Source organism: Ahaetulla prasina, chromosome 2 (genome assembly GCF_028640845.1).
Source record: "Ahaetulla prasina isolate Xishuangbanna chromosome 2, ASM2864084v1, whole genome shotgun sequence".
In the NCBI taxonomy this organism is placed as follows: domain Eukaryota; kingdom Metazoa; phylum Chordata; class Lepidosauria; order Squamata; family Colubridae; genus Ahaetulla; species Ahaetulla prasina.
The window spans coordinates 238,442,211-238,460,089 of record NC_080540.1 but is presented as its reverse complement, the minus strand read 5'-3'; the positions used below and the strand labels follow the sequence as shown (position 1 = coordinate 238,460,089).

Genomic DNA, 17,879 nt, shown 5'->3' with positions numbered 1-17,879 from the left:
CCAGGCCGCCAAACCAGAAAGGTTGGAGACCGCTATTCTAGTCGATATAGGTTCTTTATATTTAGCTCTTATTTGATATAGAGTAGTTTGGTTTTCCATATGTTCTGTGTACGGTATCACAGAAATATAAATTCAGCATTATATTGCAAGAGAAATACTGTATTATGTACTAAAACAGTTAATTGCCCTACATTAATATAATAATACCTGTAGCTTGTGTTAGTTCTTTGAATTTGTGTATTTATCTATTACTCTATTGGCTTCATTCAAACATTCTAAGATAATATATGTTTCAAAAATTGTGCGTAAATTATTTTGATTCTAATTTGTGTTTTTATCTACCTGTCTATTGGCTTCATTTAAACACAGTATAAGATAATACCTTTCAAAAATTGTGCATAGTTATTTTGAGCCTAAAGCCAATATAAAACTCTTATTTAGTTAACAATATTCATCACTGGTTTCAGATATCAGATTAAACCCAGGAAGGGAGAAGAGTAAAAAAAAAAAGCATGGTAGTACATAAGCACTTGATTCATTTCTAATTTCTACCCTCAGAGTTTTGAGTGATGAAGTCTACTTCCCAGTTTTATAGTAGCCGACAGTACTGTTATTGCTTCTTCCCAAGGAGGTGACAAATGTAAGATCAATCAAGAGTGTAATAAATTTGCAATACATTTCTATCTAGACAGAAGCAGACATGGTGTTCTCTTACATTGTAGAAACCAGGCAAATGTTAACTTCTTCCATGCTGTTGAACTCTTTTACTATTTTGATTCTGTCCTCTGCCTTTGTATTGCCATCGAGTCTCCTGTAATCTAGCCCAGATGCCATGCAATATTGTTCCAGAACATCAAGTAACTAATGGAAAAGGCAGTAATCAAACAGTTAAAAAACAACTTCCAGTTCCTATTAGCCTGTTGTTTTTTTTATCTTCATTCCAAAATCACACATACTGGCTTAAAAGAAACATTTCTTATTTCCATTGTTTGTATTTATTATATTAGTATTAAATTTAAATTTTGCCCACATTCTACTATGATACAAAAATGTTGTAATTTAATACAGAGACGTCACATATATTTATATCAGAATTTGTAAAAATCAGACAATTGTGTGTGGAATTTCTACTTTGCAGCATTTGGGACTTATGACATGGCTATTACTATTACAATCTTGATTGCCATGTCATAAGACCCAAAAATGGCAAAGCAGGAATTCCATGCATCAAAACCAAAGAGTTTGGGCTTAGTTAGAAGCACAATCTTGCATATATGATTTAGAAAAAAATCTCCTGCGTTTCAATAGGGATTATTTCCAAGGAAACAACTATTAACTTTTATATTTAACAAGTGATTCACATATTATTTACTTTTCTTGTAGAAAAATGCTCAGTTTAGGAAATGTATCATATCTACATGATGTTCCTCATATTATGATATACACAAATTGTTTTATTGCATGAACCAAGGAGTATAAGGAAAGGTCTTGATGAATTAAAGCCAAAGTCTCACAAATCCACCATCCTTGATGCACAGGGGCCAACAATATAATATACTGGGGATCTCAAAAACACAAACGGAAGTATAATCGTCTTTAAGACTTCCTGGCAGTTGAAGATATTCTGCACGTTATTCAGGGAATGTATGCAGCCATAGTAAATTTTGCTGACTCTATCCTAAATTGCTGCTTCTTTATATTTGATGTTAATGCATTCCACATTTTTAATATCTACTTTGTATTTCCTTTTCTTGGTTTTGAATCTGAATTATTTTCTATGAATGCTCCTAAATTTTAGAGTTTTGAGAGAAGGAGGGAGGAAATCACATATGCTCATTTGGGGAGCATTTCCCAAAGAATAGATTTGTTGTTATTAGAGTAGAAATGTATGATGCAATTTAAAAGATTTTCTCATGTAAAGGATTATAACATTTGAAGATGCTTCGTTCTCTATTGTTCCCTGCATAGTCATTTCAAGCTAGAAAGCAGTAATGGATGAAAGATGCTAATAACATCCCAATAAGATCACATAGCTCACCTTTGTTGAAAAAGAAAAAAGAAGCACTTTATCTTTGTTTTTTCTGAAATGATTTAAAAGTTTCTGAAGGACCTGGAAGTGAACAATGGAAAATAACATTGACTAAATCTCACCCCAAGTATTTTACCATATCTATTTTACATAATATGATATCTTTACTTTGTTCTTTAAATAAAAATACAGATAAAGCAGAATCACAGAAGTATCACAGAAAAACAGCCTTCTATCTAGAACATACGAGAACAGCGACTATAGAGCTAAAAGATGGTTAAATAAAGCCATAAAACTGAAAAATGCATATAATGCATGGATAAAACATAGTAAGTTGGTAGTGTGCTGTAGAAGTGAATTAAAAATTAAGTTGTGGCAACAGCAACTGCACAATATTCTCTGGAAATAAGGACCAGCAGTATAATAGCATATGTCAAGTCTATCTTGACTTGATTATCAATTCCTGATAATTTTTGCACAATTCTGCCAAGAATTTGGCAATATTATGGGCTGAGTCAGAGATTTGTAGGAAGATCTAGAATTTCTCTGTAAACTTATAAGCCTAGTGAATAGTTTGAGAAGAAGAGCACTCTGGGTATCTATTTAAAATGAGCAGTGCAGGAAGATGGGCTTGATAGTTCCAATTACCCAGAATTCCAGGGACAAATTTATTGAAAGAAGGTCTTCCTGTGTCTCCCATCTATCACAACAGTGATGGCACTGCAGCAAACCAAAGTAAAAATCCTTGTGTTATTAGGGCCCTCTAGCTGCTTAAGGCAGGGGTCCCAATCTGTGAGCCGCAGCCCACTACCCACAACCTGTTGTCCACTGGGCCGCATGAGTGGCTGGCCTATGCACATGCCTATGCATGTGCGGACTTACCCCCACTCACAGTAGCGGCACTACATCACACGGGCACCAGGGGCACTGCAAGCATTGCGTAGGCACGCTCATGGCCCTGTTTGTGTCACTGCCCTGCTTGCATGGCACATGCGTTTGCTCATGTAAAGACGCCTGCCCCTCTCCTCTCTAGGCCACCAATCCAGAAAGGTTGGGGAACTCTGGTTTAAGATATGCAACTAATATTGCTCTATTCCACAGGTGTCAAATTGCGGCATCACATTGCCGCAGGAGACATTTCGTGGTGTTTTTTCCCTTCGCGGAGCTGGGGTGGGTGTGGCCTGCATGTGAGGCATCCGGCCCATGGCCCACCAGTATGACACCCCTGCTTCTGTGGTGGGCAAGTTTAGAGTTTAGCTTGAATCAGTTTGGTAGTGGGTCCCCATCATACACTGCTTACAGAGCAAATGAAGTGGGAGAGTAGAATCCAAGTGGGGGAGGGGGATTAATTTACAAAATGGTTAGATAAAGAAGTTTCATCATGACTTTTCTTCAGATAGTGTAAGGGTTGCAGGTCTGAAGAAGCTGTATTTTGATTATAATAAATTTTAAGTAGCAATAGTATATTTCTCAGTGTTTGGGGGATCATAGTTGCTGTGGGCTTCCTGGAGCCAGAAGCATGAAAGATCACACTTAAAAGCATGATATTTACTCAACTTTGTTCCCTTTGTATGTCACAAGTACATGTCAGAAGTGTGCCTTTGATCTCCTGGCAAAGGCCATAAACTTGGTTTTATGAAAGCTTATTTCCAGATGATCCTCTCTTCAATACTGAGCAAAGCCACCCCCCCCTCCCTATGTTCTTTTGAGTCCTACAGGGGACCATCCATGTTCTTTGACTGGTGGGGAGGACGATGCAGAGGGAGGGGAATAGGAAACCCAGCACAGCATTTATGAGAAATTTAACAGAAGCTCTGCTCAACCTTTAAGGTTGTAATAATGTTTGATTAATGACTTTGGAGTTTGCATTTGACTTTTAGGGACATACCATTGTGGAGATATGAATAAGAGATAGTAAGCACTAATCAATCTCAGAAGCTTCCAGTTTCTCCCACAAATTGGCTCAAGAAAGAGGCTGAAATGTAGTCTTGAGAGCTATAAAGGCTGCCTACAGAGAAAGGACTCTGAAAGGAGGTTTTTTTTTTTCCAATTAAATTCTGGAGCACTAGGCAGTAGTCAAAGATACATCAACACTTTTGGAATCAGCCTTTTGTTCCACTAGTTTTTCTTGTTCCTGTCCCTTAGATTCCAGAACAGATGGCTGGTGTAGAGTTTACTGACTGTGTTAAGCAAATGAATGGGTCTAGAGTTTGCTAAGCATTCTCTTCCTTTTTAAAAGTAGGAAAAATAGCTGCTAGCCTCTTTTTTTCTCAATCATACTTATTGAGAAGCTCAAAATCAAAACCCACTGCACTGAGTTATTTTTAGTTAGTTCAGGACGGATTGAATCATCACCAGGAACCTTCCCATATATTTGATCTTACAAATCTTCAGAGCTGGAACTAACAATAGCCACTAAAATGGATCAACAATCTATTCAGCCTCTCCTGAACTCCAGAAATAAAATGCATTTGTTGGGAAAGCTCTCAATTAAAATTCTAAGGAGGGGTTTTATTTTTAAGAGTCAAATGAGGGTATATGATCCTGGACACATCAGAGATAATACCGTAATTGGGGTGATTTGTGGTAGACAAGAAACCTAATAAGAAAATTGCAATAACAGATTGTTAACAGAGGGCCTTGAACATTAACTTTGCAGTTGTTTAACGTGTTAACCATTTATTTTGATGGATGGAGGGATGGATGAATAGATGTATATGACAGATCAATTGGGTTGCAAATAGGTGTAGAAATTTATAAATTTTGGATCTGTTTTGGAAGGGGAAAGCTATAATATTGTTGCAATATTGTTGTTGCAAACAGTGTTCAACTAGAGAGGATAATATGTGTTTTTGTTCTTTGTCCTTTTAATTCACTTTTTCTTAATATTCTTGTCTACTTTTGTTTTGTCTTTGTAAACTTTTTTCCCTTTGTATTTTGTATTTTAATCTTTTGAGTAAAATAAAAATGTAAACAGAAAAACCCAATCTATTCATTCTTTTTTAACCAAGGAGGAAAAAGAGAATCAACTAAGTTAAGGTATGCTATGATTTCTGGGCATCCAATGCTCAGAAGTGAATGTCGACTCAATAATGGGATTTCCCTTCTCCTTGCTCCTCACATTCCTTTGGTCTTTACGGATCCTCTGATCTACATTTTGAGATAAGGGAGAAGAATCCTATCCTGTTCAATGAGTAGAAGAGCCTGTTGCTCATGACACTACATCATAGGATTCCAAATATTACGAACTACAAGCTAATACTAATTGATAGGACAGCACTGTCTATGTCTATGTTTTATTATAGAAATAATCCTCTCCATGCTAATAAAGGGCTTTGTTTAATACTAAATAAAAGAAAATGCATGGAACAAAAATAGCACCATCCTGTAACAATGTAAAAGGCACAAACCACAGGTACGTAACATGTGATTTGCTCATTATTTGATCTTTGTCTACAGGCAATAATCACATTTAATTAATTTACTTAGACTGCAATCCTAAATAACCTGGGTTATACTGGTTGCCACTCAGAGAGTGAGAAAAATGCTCAAATATCAGAAGATGAAATCTCCCCCTCTCCTCCATCTCTGCAAAATCATTCTTTTCTATCTGAGGACCTCAAATAGAGTTGGAACAAAAGTACATTGCTGGAATATCTGCAGATCTGCTAAATCCAACACCCCCTAATTCCAGACACCTGTCTCTAATGACCAAGTGTTTTCTTCCAGCAAACTGGTTATAAACAGCACAATACAAGGATAGCACTGGTGATCAGAGAACATTCTGAATATGTTGAGATGAACTGCATCCCAGGGTACTGAAGAAACTTCTTGAAAATCTGCCTTTGTGAACTATTTTTAATAGATACCAGAGATAGTCAGTCTTATTATTTCACACAGAAAATATTTTCCAACACAAAGGAGCATGACAGATTACTGAAATAATTTAGAAATTGTATTACAGTAATTCATAAAAACAAACTTGGCGCTATCCTGGCTACTTAAGATACCTATTTCAATTTTTCCGTTACTGATGTGTTCATGTGAATTAACTCTACGTTGACGGCAGAAAGATTACTTTATGCCCAAAAATGGAAGGACACTTTAATCCCCACAATGGATGAATGCTTGCAAAAATGAATGGAGTTAGCAGAGGTGGTTAAATTGACTGCTTTGATAAAAGAAAAAACACGATTACTTTTGTTTCTACTTGGAAACCACTTCTGGACTTTGTTCTTGAGCTGGGGGAAAATGAAACTTTGATTTTGGGTTTTATTGACTAGATAAATTGTTAGATAGATTGTTATAGAAATTGCTAGAATATACTATTATGCAAAAGTAAAAAGTTGAGGTTTGATGTTACAATCTTATTCTACTGCACCAAAGGGAGTCAGAAATCAATGCCTTTTCTTTCTTTTTCCCTTCTTTTCTACACTTTTCCCTTCCCTTTCCCCTCCCCTATTTTGTATTTCATATTATAAACTAATACAAAGGATTAACGTCAGGTAAATTAACTCTACAGAAGTCAGCAATAAATTCTTCAGCTTTGGATTCAAATCTAATTTTAAAAGCTTCATTCCTTCAGATAAAGCTTTGCAGACTCATTAAAAATAAAGTAAATCTTTTAAGGGCACTTGTGTCTGATTAAAGCTTTCATTTTATTAGTGTCTTGCTAGCTCCATATTTTAAAATATACTTGTAATTGTACATTCCTTACAAAAATACAGAATACTGACTCTCAAACTTAGGTGGAAATAGGAACATCTTTTCTGAACAACCATTACTTGCAAGATAAAAGCAAACCAATAAATAATTTGCATTTTTGTTATGGGGATGTTCAAATGCCTGGCTGTTAATAGCTAGAAAATTTCTCTACTCATTTCACTACTACTCATTTGGTCTTTACGGATCCTCTGATCTACATTTTGAGATAAGGGAGAAGAATCCTATCCTGTTCAATGAGTAGAAGAGCCTGTTGCTCATGACACTACATCATAGGATTCCAAATATTACGAACTACAAGCTAATACTAATTGATAGGACAGCACTGTCTATGTCTTATGTTTTATTATAGAAATAATCCTCTCCATGCTAATAAAGGGCTTTGTTTAATACTAAATTAAAAAAAATGCATGGAACAAAAATAGCACCATCCTGTAACAATGTAAAAGGCACAAACCACAGGTACGTAACATGTGATTTGCTCATTATTTGATCTTTGTCTACAGGCAATAATCACATTTAATTAATTTACTTAGACTGCAATCCTAAATAACCTGGGTTATACTGGTTGCCACTCAGAGAGTGAGAAAAATGCTCAAATATCAGAAGATAAAATCTCCCCCTCTCCTCCATCTCTGCAAAATCATTCTTTTCTATCTGAGGACTTCAAATAGAGTTGGAACAAAAGTACATTGCTGGAATATCTGCAGATCTGCTAAATCCAACACTCCCTAATCCCAGACACCTGTCTTCTCTAATGACCAAGTGTTTTCTTCCAGCAAACTGGTTATAAACAGCACAATACAAGGATAGCACTGGTGATCAGAGAACATTCTGAATATGTTGAGATGAACTGCATCCCAGGGTACTGAAGAAACTTCTTGAAAATCTGCCTTTGTGAACTATTTTTAATAGATACCAGAGATAGTCAGTCTTATTATTTCACACAGAAAATATTTTCCAACACAAAGGAGCATGACAGATTACTGAAATAATTTAGAAATTGTATTACAGTAATTCATAAAAACGAACTTGGCGCTATCCTGGCTACTTAAGATACCTATTTCAATTTTTCCGTTACTGATTTGTTCATGTGAGTTAACTCTACGTTGACAGCAGAAAGATTACTTTATGCCCAAAAATGGAAGGACACTTTAATCCCCACAATGGATGAATGCTTGCAAAAATGAATGGAGTTAGCAGAGGTGGTTAAATTGACTGCCTTGATAAAAGAAAAAACACGATTACTTTTGTTTCTACTTGGAAACCACTTCTGGACTTTGTTCTTGAGCTGGGGAAAAATGAAACTTTGATTTTGGGTTTTACTGATTAGATAGTTTGTTATAGAAATTGCTAGAATATACTATTATGCAAAAGTAAAAAGTTGAGGTTTGATGTTACAATCTTATTCTACTGCACTAAAGGGAGTCGGAAGTCAATGCCTTTTCTTTCTTTTTCCCTTCTTTTCTACACTTTTCCCTTCCCTTTCCCCTCCCCTATTTTGTATTTCATATTATAAACTAATAAAAAGGATTAACGTCAGGTAAATTAACTCTACAGAAGTCAGCAATAAATTCTTCAGCTTTGGATTCAAATCTAATTTTAAAAGCTGTCATACCTTCCTTCAGATAAAGCTTTGCAGACTCATTAAAAATAAAGTAAATCTTTTAAGGGCACTTGTGTCTGATTAAAGCTTTCATTTTATTAGTGTCTTGCTAGCTCCATATTTTAAAATATACTTGTAATAATACATTCCTTACAAAAATACAGAATACTGACTCTCAAACTTAGGTGGAAATAGGAACATCTTTTCTGAACAACCATTACTTGCAAGATAAAAGCAAACCAATAAATAATTTGCATTTTTGTTATGGGGATGTTCAAATGCCTGGCTGTTAATAGCTAGAAAATTTCTCTACTTATTTCACTACTACTCATTTGCTGGCTTTTACATCACTATGTACATATAATCAGTGGTGGGATTCAGCCAGTTCGCATCACTTCGGGAGAACCGGTTGTTAATTTTCTGAGCAGTTTGGTGCACTGGTTGTTGGAAGAAATCATTAGGGCAGAGAAGCGGTTGTTAAATTACTTGACTCCCACCACTGCATATAATCCATATAATACAAGATCATTAACAACCATTCAAAGTTACAGTAGACCACCTCATAACTTCTTACAAATCATTTGTGAAGTTACAAATGCTGCACATACACACAGCTGTACTTTTCCACACCGGACCACCCCAGCGGTTATCGAGGTGCTGTCCCGGTGTCTGGAAGCCGTACGGGTCTGGATGGGGAGAAACAGGCTCAAGCTCAATACCTCCAAGACAGAGTGGCTGTGGATGCCGGCATCCCGGTACAGTCAGGTGCAGCCTCCGCTGACTGTTGGGGCGAGTCATTGGCCCCAGTGGAGAGGGTACGCACCTTGGGCGTTCTCCTGGATGGACGGCTGTCTTTCGAAGATCATCTGACGGCCGTCCCCAGGAGAGCTTTTTACCAGGTTCGCCTGGTCCACCAGTTGCACCCCTTTCTAGACCGGGATGCCTTATGCACGGTCACTCATGCTCTCGTGACATCTCGCCTGACTACTGCAATGCTCTCACATGGGGCTCCCTTGAGGAGCACCCGGAGACTCCAGGTAGTTCAGAATGCGGCTGCGCGGGTGATAGAGGGAGCCCCTCGTGGCTCCCATGTAACACCTCTCCTGCGCAGACTGCACTGGCTACCTGTGGTTTTCCGGGTGCGCTTCAAGGTTTTGGTAATGATCTTTAAAGCGCTCCATGGCATAGGGCCGGGTTACTTACGGGACCGCCTGCTGCCACCGAATGCCTCCCACCGACCCGTGCGCTCCCACAGGAGGGACTCCTCAGGGTGCCGTCAGCTAGGCAGTGCCGACTGGCGACGCCCAGGGGAAGGGCCTTTTCTGTGGGGGCTCCCACCCTCTGGAACGAGCTTCCCCCAGGACTTCGTCAACTTCCTGACCTTCGGACCTTCCGCCGCGAGCTTAAGACACATCTATTTATTTGCGCAGGACTGGACTAGATTCTTAAATTTTAATTGTTTAAATTTTAGATTTGGTTTTAACTTGGGGTTTTATTATTTATGTCTATTTTAAATATTCGGCCTATTTAATAAGTTTTTTAGATTAATGTTTTACTGTGTATATTTATGTTGTTTTTAGATGGCTGTACACCGCCCTGAGTCCCTAGGGAGATAGGGCGGTATAAAAATATGAATAAATAAATAAATAAATAAATAAATAAATGTACATATAATCAGTGGTGGGATTCAGCCAGTTCGCATCACTTCGGGAGAACCAGTTGTTAATTTTCTGAGCAGTTTGGTGCACTGGTTGTTGGAAGAAATCATTAGGGCAGAGAACCGGTTGTTAAATTACTTGACTCCCACCACTGCATATAATCCATATAATACAAGATCATTAACAACCATTCAAAGTTACAGTAGACCACCTCATAACTTCTTACAAATCATTTGTGAAGTTACAAATGCTGCACATACACACAGTCACATGATCACATTTTTGGGCAACTGGCTAATCTCTCTAGTCATTTATAGCATCCTGCGGTCACTGTGTTGACTCGTAACTCTTTTTACAGGTTTCCGGTCTTTACTTTCAGTTTCTGGCAAAAAATGCCAATTGGGAAAAATGGATCTGTTTAATGACCATGTGTTTGCTTAATGACCCTCCCACACTAATTATCAAAAATTGGGACCAGTAACATAGTGTCTCGACTTATGGTTGCAATGATTTACAATCACAATTCTGAGTTCAATTATGGTCATAACTCAAGGACTACCTGTATTGCAAATTCTAGGAAGAGAGAAATCATAGGGTACTTTTACATATTCTGGTTCTTTTCCTTCCAGGCAGGTAGAAAGAAAGAGATTTGATATTTGCATTGCCTGATTCCAAACTGCAGAAATCTTAACTAAATTCCTCAGAAAAGTAAAATGTCGATAGTTTTATAATAATTATAATTATATAATCATTATGTTTTTTCACAAATAGTGTGCTGAATGCAAGCAAAAATATATGTACTGGAAAACAGCTCTACTTCATCTTTCCCCTCATTTACTTACTTTCATTTTCCCACTATATTTTGGATCAGAAAGAGTTTCAAAAGCAGCATTTTTGCTAAGGTCCACAAAATCAGGAAACTTGGAAAAAACATGGCTGCAGATCCTTGTGATATAGGCCTCCTAAAATAAAATACAAATCGAGGAAAAGAAAATGTTAAAGTAATTAATAGCTGAATTACAAGAAGTGGAAGAATACATTTAGTGCAAGGAGAAATTGGAAACATTTGAAAAACTCTACATTTTGGACATTTGATGTGTGTATTCTCACTCTTATAGAGTTCAGAAAACAATATAAGGAGAAATTCAAGATATGAAATATAAGACTTGTTCATATCGTAAACATTGTGTGAAGGAGGGAGGGAGGAAGGGTCAGGAATTGATAGATAAGACTACAAATAGCAGGAATTTCATGAAGATATTCTGGAGGAGTAAAAAAATGTGGAGGAGTAGATTAAAGAAATGGACCAGATCTGAGGTCACTTTCAGTCATGGAAATGGCTGAATGAATGGAATTTATTCTTTTTTATCCTTTTGTTACTCCAGCTCCCCCCATTTTTTTCCTTTTGGCTTATTTAAATTAGAAGGAATGCCTTTTCGCGGACAGCCTGCAGGACCCGTCTTCCAAAGGCAGCGTCCAAGGACGTGTATGCATCCAGTCGGTAATGGCAAATGAACGCCGTAGGGGTGGACTAGGCTGCAGCTCTACATATCTTCTCCAGAGATGCCTGAGTAGCCCAAGCGGCAGATGTGGAGGCGCTTCTAGTAGAATGTGCAGTTATATCTCGAGGAACCGGGAGAGCCTGCCTCTCATAGGCTGTGATAATTGTAGCTCTGATCCATTTGGACAGGACCGATTTGCTAACCCTCGCTCCCAGAGATGCAGGCTGGAATGAAACGAAGAGCGCTTCGGTCCTTCGTATTGACGCTGTGCGGAGTATATAAATCTTTAAGGCATGCCGGACATCTAGAATGTGCCAGATGAATTCCTCGGCTGCTGAGGATTCGGGCAAAAATTAGGAAGGGTGAGCTCTTGAGTGTGATGAAAAACCGTATTAACCTTGGTGAGGAAAATAGGATCCAGACGTAGCACTACTCTGTCCCTATGAAATACACACAGATCTTGTCGAGTGATGTTGTCTGTTAGAATCAAAATGTCCTGACCAATGATAGGTTTTGAGAATACCTGGACGGCCAAGAAAATGCAATTCCAGAAAGTTGATGCTGTGACGGGCTTCGCGTTCCGACCATCAACCCTGCACTAGATGGGACCCCAGGTGCGTTCCCCAGCCGAAGAGGCTCGCATCTGTGGTGATGGTCAATCGAGGGGGGTCTCTGAAATAGGTCCCCTGGGAAATAGCCGGGGAAGTCCACCAATCCAATGACACTCAAACATCCTCAGGAGGGTTACCCTTCCTTCCCCAAAAGGAAGCCTTTAGGGGGGGATGGGGCAGAGCGTTTAGATGCTCTAAGTGATTCTTTATCGGATCTTCCCATTGGCGTTCGCCTGTCCCACTTTTATGCGCAATGGGAAAACTCAATGTCTGACAACGTTGGGGAACCGGGATCCCGGTCTGACCTGCCCCTCACGAGACTGGACCCCTCTGGGTGAGAAGTAATGCTGTGATCAAGAGGAAAAACTTCCAAATTCAGCTCCACAAAATGGCTGCGGGTGAGGGTAAGGCTGGTGGCAGAGCTCTTCTCTTCTCGAAAGTGATGGCAGTATCTTTCGCTTGTCCCTGGTCTCTACCACGATGGGATTGAGGGATGAGCCAAAGAGGTTGTCCCCTGAGAAAGGGGAGGATATCAGACGCCATTTACTTCTGGTATTGGCCTGCCAATGCCTAAGCCAAAGGAGCCGGCATGATGACACTGCAGAGCCGATGGCCTTGGCTGAGAATCTGGCTGCGTTGAGCGTGGCATCAGCCGAGAATTCCAACACGGCCACAATCTTGTTGATGTCCTGATGTGACCTGACATCCGTCGATGGAATCCTGTTCTGTAGCTGTCTGATCCATATTAAAGAAGCCCGGTTGAAAAACGAGGCAGCCGTGGAGGCCCTGATAGACTATGTCGAAGCCAGATGACCTTTTACGATGGTACGGTCTACCCGCTTCTCCGGGCGTAGGGACTCATCAGCTGGACCCGTAACACGGGAAGAGGTCGTCAGGGCCAAAACGGGTGCGTCCACAGAGGGCACCTGAAGCAACTTATCCAGATCGGGAGCCACATTGTAAAATCTTTTATGTTGGGCATTCGGGTTAGACCCAGATCCTGGGAATTGCCATTGCCGCTGGACCACGTCAACGAAGAGTTTTGGGCCGGGATGGTCTCCGAAACCATGGTAGGTTCTGCAAATAAGAGGCCGGGAGATCCCTGGGTAGTCTGAGCTGCAGGCTGGGCAGGCGTGGTCATGCCCAATCCAGTGGAGGCCTGCACCTTAAAAAAGAGGGATCTGAAAAGATGCGGATTGAATAGTCCTACAAAGGAGAGTTGGTCTGGGGCAAGACCCTCGTCGTCTGACAGGGCCAATTCCCCACTTTCCTCATCTTCCGAAAAGGACCCCTGACTGGCAGTCAGGTGAATGGTCCCGGAGACACTCCTGTCCTGATTGGTCACCCCTTGCCTCCGAGTAATGAGGGAGGCGCCTGTGTGAATGGCCCTCAGACTGTTCAGTATGGGCTCCTTGTTGCAGGCACTGAACCACCCCCTGACGAATGGCCTCTGAGATTAAGAAGCCAAATGACTCCAGCAGTTGAAGAAGCAGTTGTTGATGTGGCTGTGGTAGTTATGCTGTGGTTGGGCAACCATGGGCAAAGCAGGCAACTGACCAGATAGCAAAGGACCAGAGGAGACTGCAAGCTCGTGGCTGGTAAAGGCTGGAACAAGGGACTGCCTCTGCCTACATAGGGAAGAGCTGGCATTGAGGAGCAGCCTCTGAGGGTAAAGGGAGAGGCTGAAACAAAGGAGTAACCCCGGAATAAGATGTTACTGTTGGTGCCCAGATCTATCCGGTGACCATGTCCCCTAGCCCAGGGGAGGGGCTGGTTATTGGGCCAGGTCGATGGGAGCGGTAGAAACCCCCTGTGGAGATTTGACCTCAGGGTTGGGCCTGTCAGCAGTGCCGGACCTCTTTAAGGCTTTGTCAATCACCTTCTGAATCGCCTTATGGCGACGTTCCTCTGCCCTGGAGTTAGGCTTGGCGGAATTAGGGGCCTGTGAAGTAACTCCGTGAGGTATAGGGAATAATAGAGGCCGAAGAACCCTCTCCTGGATTGCTAAAATGGCGGCTGCGCTGTTTACTTTTGGAGCTCTTTGACTTTTTGGTGCAACTGGCGTACGCAATTTTAGGCGCTATCCCGCCAAATTGTGTATTGGTCGTTCAAGACCCACAAGTGTGGCAAACCAAACAAATTTGATAGCTACTCACGACCTCCATTTGCAGCAAAATCCTTTGCTTCCACTGAGAGCACCTGTGAGGGACAAGGAGAGCCAATCCTACAATCCAGGTGAAAATCCAGCCACTACTTAAACCGCCGACCGATCGCTAGCCGAAAGGCTAAAAGCGCGATCTAGGTTAGGGCTCCTCTCTGCTCTGACAGCAATTAGCAATAAGCCACGAGGGTCGGCAAAATCGCTAGTCGCTAGGGCTTCAAGTGCGATTAAACGAGGCGCAAAAAAAAGAAAACCTCCAGGCGCCAAAGGCTAACAGCTCCCTTCCGAAAGACGGCTGCAGCCTGCTCTCTGTGATGATAGGCAGCGAGCCCTCTGGGCGCACTTCAGGGCAAGCCCGTGATCACTAACCCAGGAAGAATGCCAGAACAGCTAATTAATGCCGAAGAGTCGGCCGTCAGCGGGCTCAGGCTAAAAAGCCTTTCATGCTGGAAATCAAAAGAGAAATTGCAATCCTTGAAGAGATTAGATGAAGAGCTAGACGACACATCTGATCCTGGCAGTGACCAAGTCGAAAAGCTGGGGAACGGCTGCCGGAGGCAGGGCTTATATGGAATTTTTTTTGCAGACTCGGTCCTGAGGCATACAAGAGGATTTTCCCAGACCTGATTGCCGTTTCCCCCGACATTGAGAACAACTAGACACAAGGAGAGTTTTTTCCCAAATGCCATCACTCTGCTTAACAACTAATTCCCACAACACTGTCAAATAATTTACTAAGACTGTATTACTATTATTCTTCTCTTCCTTACTAATATCTATCTCTTCCCACTTATTATTATAACCATGTCACTTATATCTCTCAATTTATATTGTTTTTATAGAATAGAATAGAATAGAATAGAATAGAATTGAATTTTATTGGCCAAGTGTGATTGGACACACAAGGAATTTGTCTTGGTGCATATGCTCTCAGTGTACATAAAAGAAAAGATACGTTCATCAAGGTACAACATTTACAACACAATTGATGGTCAATATATCAATATAAATCATAAGGATTGCCAGCAACAAGTTATAGTCATACAGTCATAAGTGGAAAGAGATTGGTGATGGGAACTATGAAACGATTAATAGTAGTGCAGATTCAGTAAATAGTCTGACAGTGTTGAGGGAATTATTTGTTTAGCAGAGTGATGGCCTTCGGGAAAAAACTGTTCTTGTGTCTAGTTGTTCTGGTGTGCAGTGCTCTATAGCGTCGTTTTGAGGGTAGGAGTTGAAACAGTTTATGTCCAGGATGCGAGGGATCTGCAAATATTTTCACGGCCCTCTTCTTGATTCGTGCAGTATACAGGTCCTCAATGGAAGGCAGGTTGGTAGCAATTATTTTTTCTGCAGTTCTAATTATCCTCTGAAGTCTGTGTTTTTCTTGTTGGGTTGCAGAACCGAACCAGACAGTTATAGAGGTGCAAATGACAGACTCAATAATTCCTCTGTAGAACTGGATCAGCAGCTCCTTGGGCAGTTTGAGCTTACTGAGTTGGCGCAGAAAGAACATTCTTTGTTGTCCTTTTTTAATGATGTTTTTGATGTTAGCTGTCCATTTGAGATCTTGCGATATGATAGAACCCAGAAATTTGAAGGTTTCTACTGTTGATACTGTGTTGTCAAGTATTGTGAGAGGTGGAAGTATGGAAGGGTTTCTCCTAAAGTCTACCACCATTTCTACGGTTTTGAGTGTGTTCAGTTCCAGATTGTTTTGGTTGCACCACAAGGCTAGTCGTTCGACCTCTCGTCTATATGCAGATTCATCATTGTCTCAAATGAGACCAATCACTGTTGTGTCATCTGCGAACTTCAGTAGCTTAACAGATGGATCATTGGAGATGCAGTCATTGGTATACAGAGAGAAGAGAAGTGGAGAGAGCACACAGCCTTGGGGGGCCCCTGTGCTAATTGTACAGGTATTTGATGTGATCTTGCTTAGCTTCACCTGCTGCTTCCTGTTTGTTAGGAAGCTTGTTTGTTAGTATTTGTTTCCTAGTACAATTTGATAGCTTATTAGTAACTTTGACTATCACTAAGTGTTGTATCTTTTTATTCTTGATGAATGAATACTGAGAGCATATACACCAAAGACAAATTCCTTGTGTGTCCAATCACACTTGGCCCATAAAGAATAAAGAATTCTATTCCAGATTGAAAGCTACAACAATCAGATTCTGGCTGTAATTTCATTTCCCTCACCTCTTAGAAAAGAAAAGGAGAAAATGGGGAATAGCAACTGAATCCTCTGTTGATTTTTCTAAGTGAGGACATCTGACTGCTACTACATCATACTTATATTTTGAGACAGAAAGAGGGAAAATTAGAAAGCAGAAGCCCTCCATAAACCCTTCAAACATTCTGCAGCCATCCCTTTTTCTCTTTCTATTAGAAGGTAAAAAAGAAAAAAAGAAAAAGAGCAGGCTTTTAGCTTAACTACTAATACTGGCTAGAGAAAGCTGCTTTCAGAAAGATTGTTTTGAAATAAATGAATGTAAAACACACAGCAGGTATCAAGGAGATTGCTAGGTTACAGGGAGTGGAATGAGGCCACCATATTGTCTCTTTACTAATGGGGCAGTTCATGCTATGTTCTTTACAATTTTGCGTTCTGTCCCTGTTGCCATAAAAAATGTAAAGGCAGAAAACAACACATCTGGGAAGAGCAAAATAGGCAACTCAGTCATTAAACAAAGCAGTGTTTAAGTGAAATGCATATGATTTTAATCCAGCTTTCCTCTATTTTATAGATCCATGTAGATCATAAATTAATAGGATTGATTTTAAGGTTACTTTTTCACCACTGTCATAAATGCAAACATCACTAAACAAGGACTACCTGCATTCAAGCTGAATAAGGAACACTACAATCATGTTTTTATTACTAGACTCAAACAGTAGATCTATTATAGATTTGGTAGCATATTCCTTGAAAAACTATAGCTTCAACATAATTTTAACAGAATGAGTGAGACATAAACTGGAGAATGGAATTTACCGGTAAGTTGCTGCTTCAAATCAAAGACTTGAGAAAACTAACCTGCTGTTTGCTAGTGTTCTCCGTCTGTAACAGGGCAGCATGATTTGCTATCTTACGAAGGACTGTCAAATAACTGAAATATAACGCATTCATTGTTTCGCCGTGAGCATTTGTCTGTAGAAATATAAACAGTTTAAAAGTTCAGAGAACTATAGTACATAAATAAGGCAGGAAATATTTATTCCACAAAATCCAATGTTTGGATTTCTTTTCTCAGGATTGGGGAGAAAACCTGAATTCTGCAATAATAGAAGTGTATTTTGTACTTTACTGAATGGAAAAATACACAATATTCCACCTCTAAAGTTTCATATCAGAGTGTCAAATTAAAACATTTTGTTATAATTTATAATGGGAAAATGCTGATCTGAAAAAGGCAAACACAAGGTCCATTTCCTTTTCATTTTATGAACAGCAAACATCCCAATAGTCTTTCAAAAATAAAAAATACAATGTGCTTTGAAACTGTCATCTGAAAAGCACTGAATTGTAACTCTCTAAATTCATTCAAGGTCCTCAAAAGTGTAAAAAGAGCTAACTTGACTGT

General features: G+C 39.9%; 1 protein-coding gene across 3 annotated transcripts in view; it reads right to left on the bottom strand.

Moving 5' to 3' along the window:
* ERCC6L2 (ERCC excision repair 6 like 2) overlaps positions 1-17,879 on the bottom strand; it is a 76,993-nt gene that overhangs the window by 34,751 nt on the left and 24,363 nt on the right. For all 3 annotated transcript variants that reach the window (XM_058168249.1, XM_058168248.1, XM_058168250.1), the window contains 4 exons: positions 17,333-17,446; positions 10,858-10,977; positions 2,039-2,110; positions 716-861 (listed from right to left, as the gene is read on the bottom strand). In XM_058168249.1, coding sequence (XP_058024232.1) covers positions 716-861; positions 2,039-2,110; positions 10,858-10,977; positions 17,333-17,446 — 452 coding nt within the window. The remainder of the gene's footprint in view (positions 1-715; positions 862-2,038; positions 2,111-10,857; positions 10,978-17,332; positions 17,447-17,879) is intronic.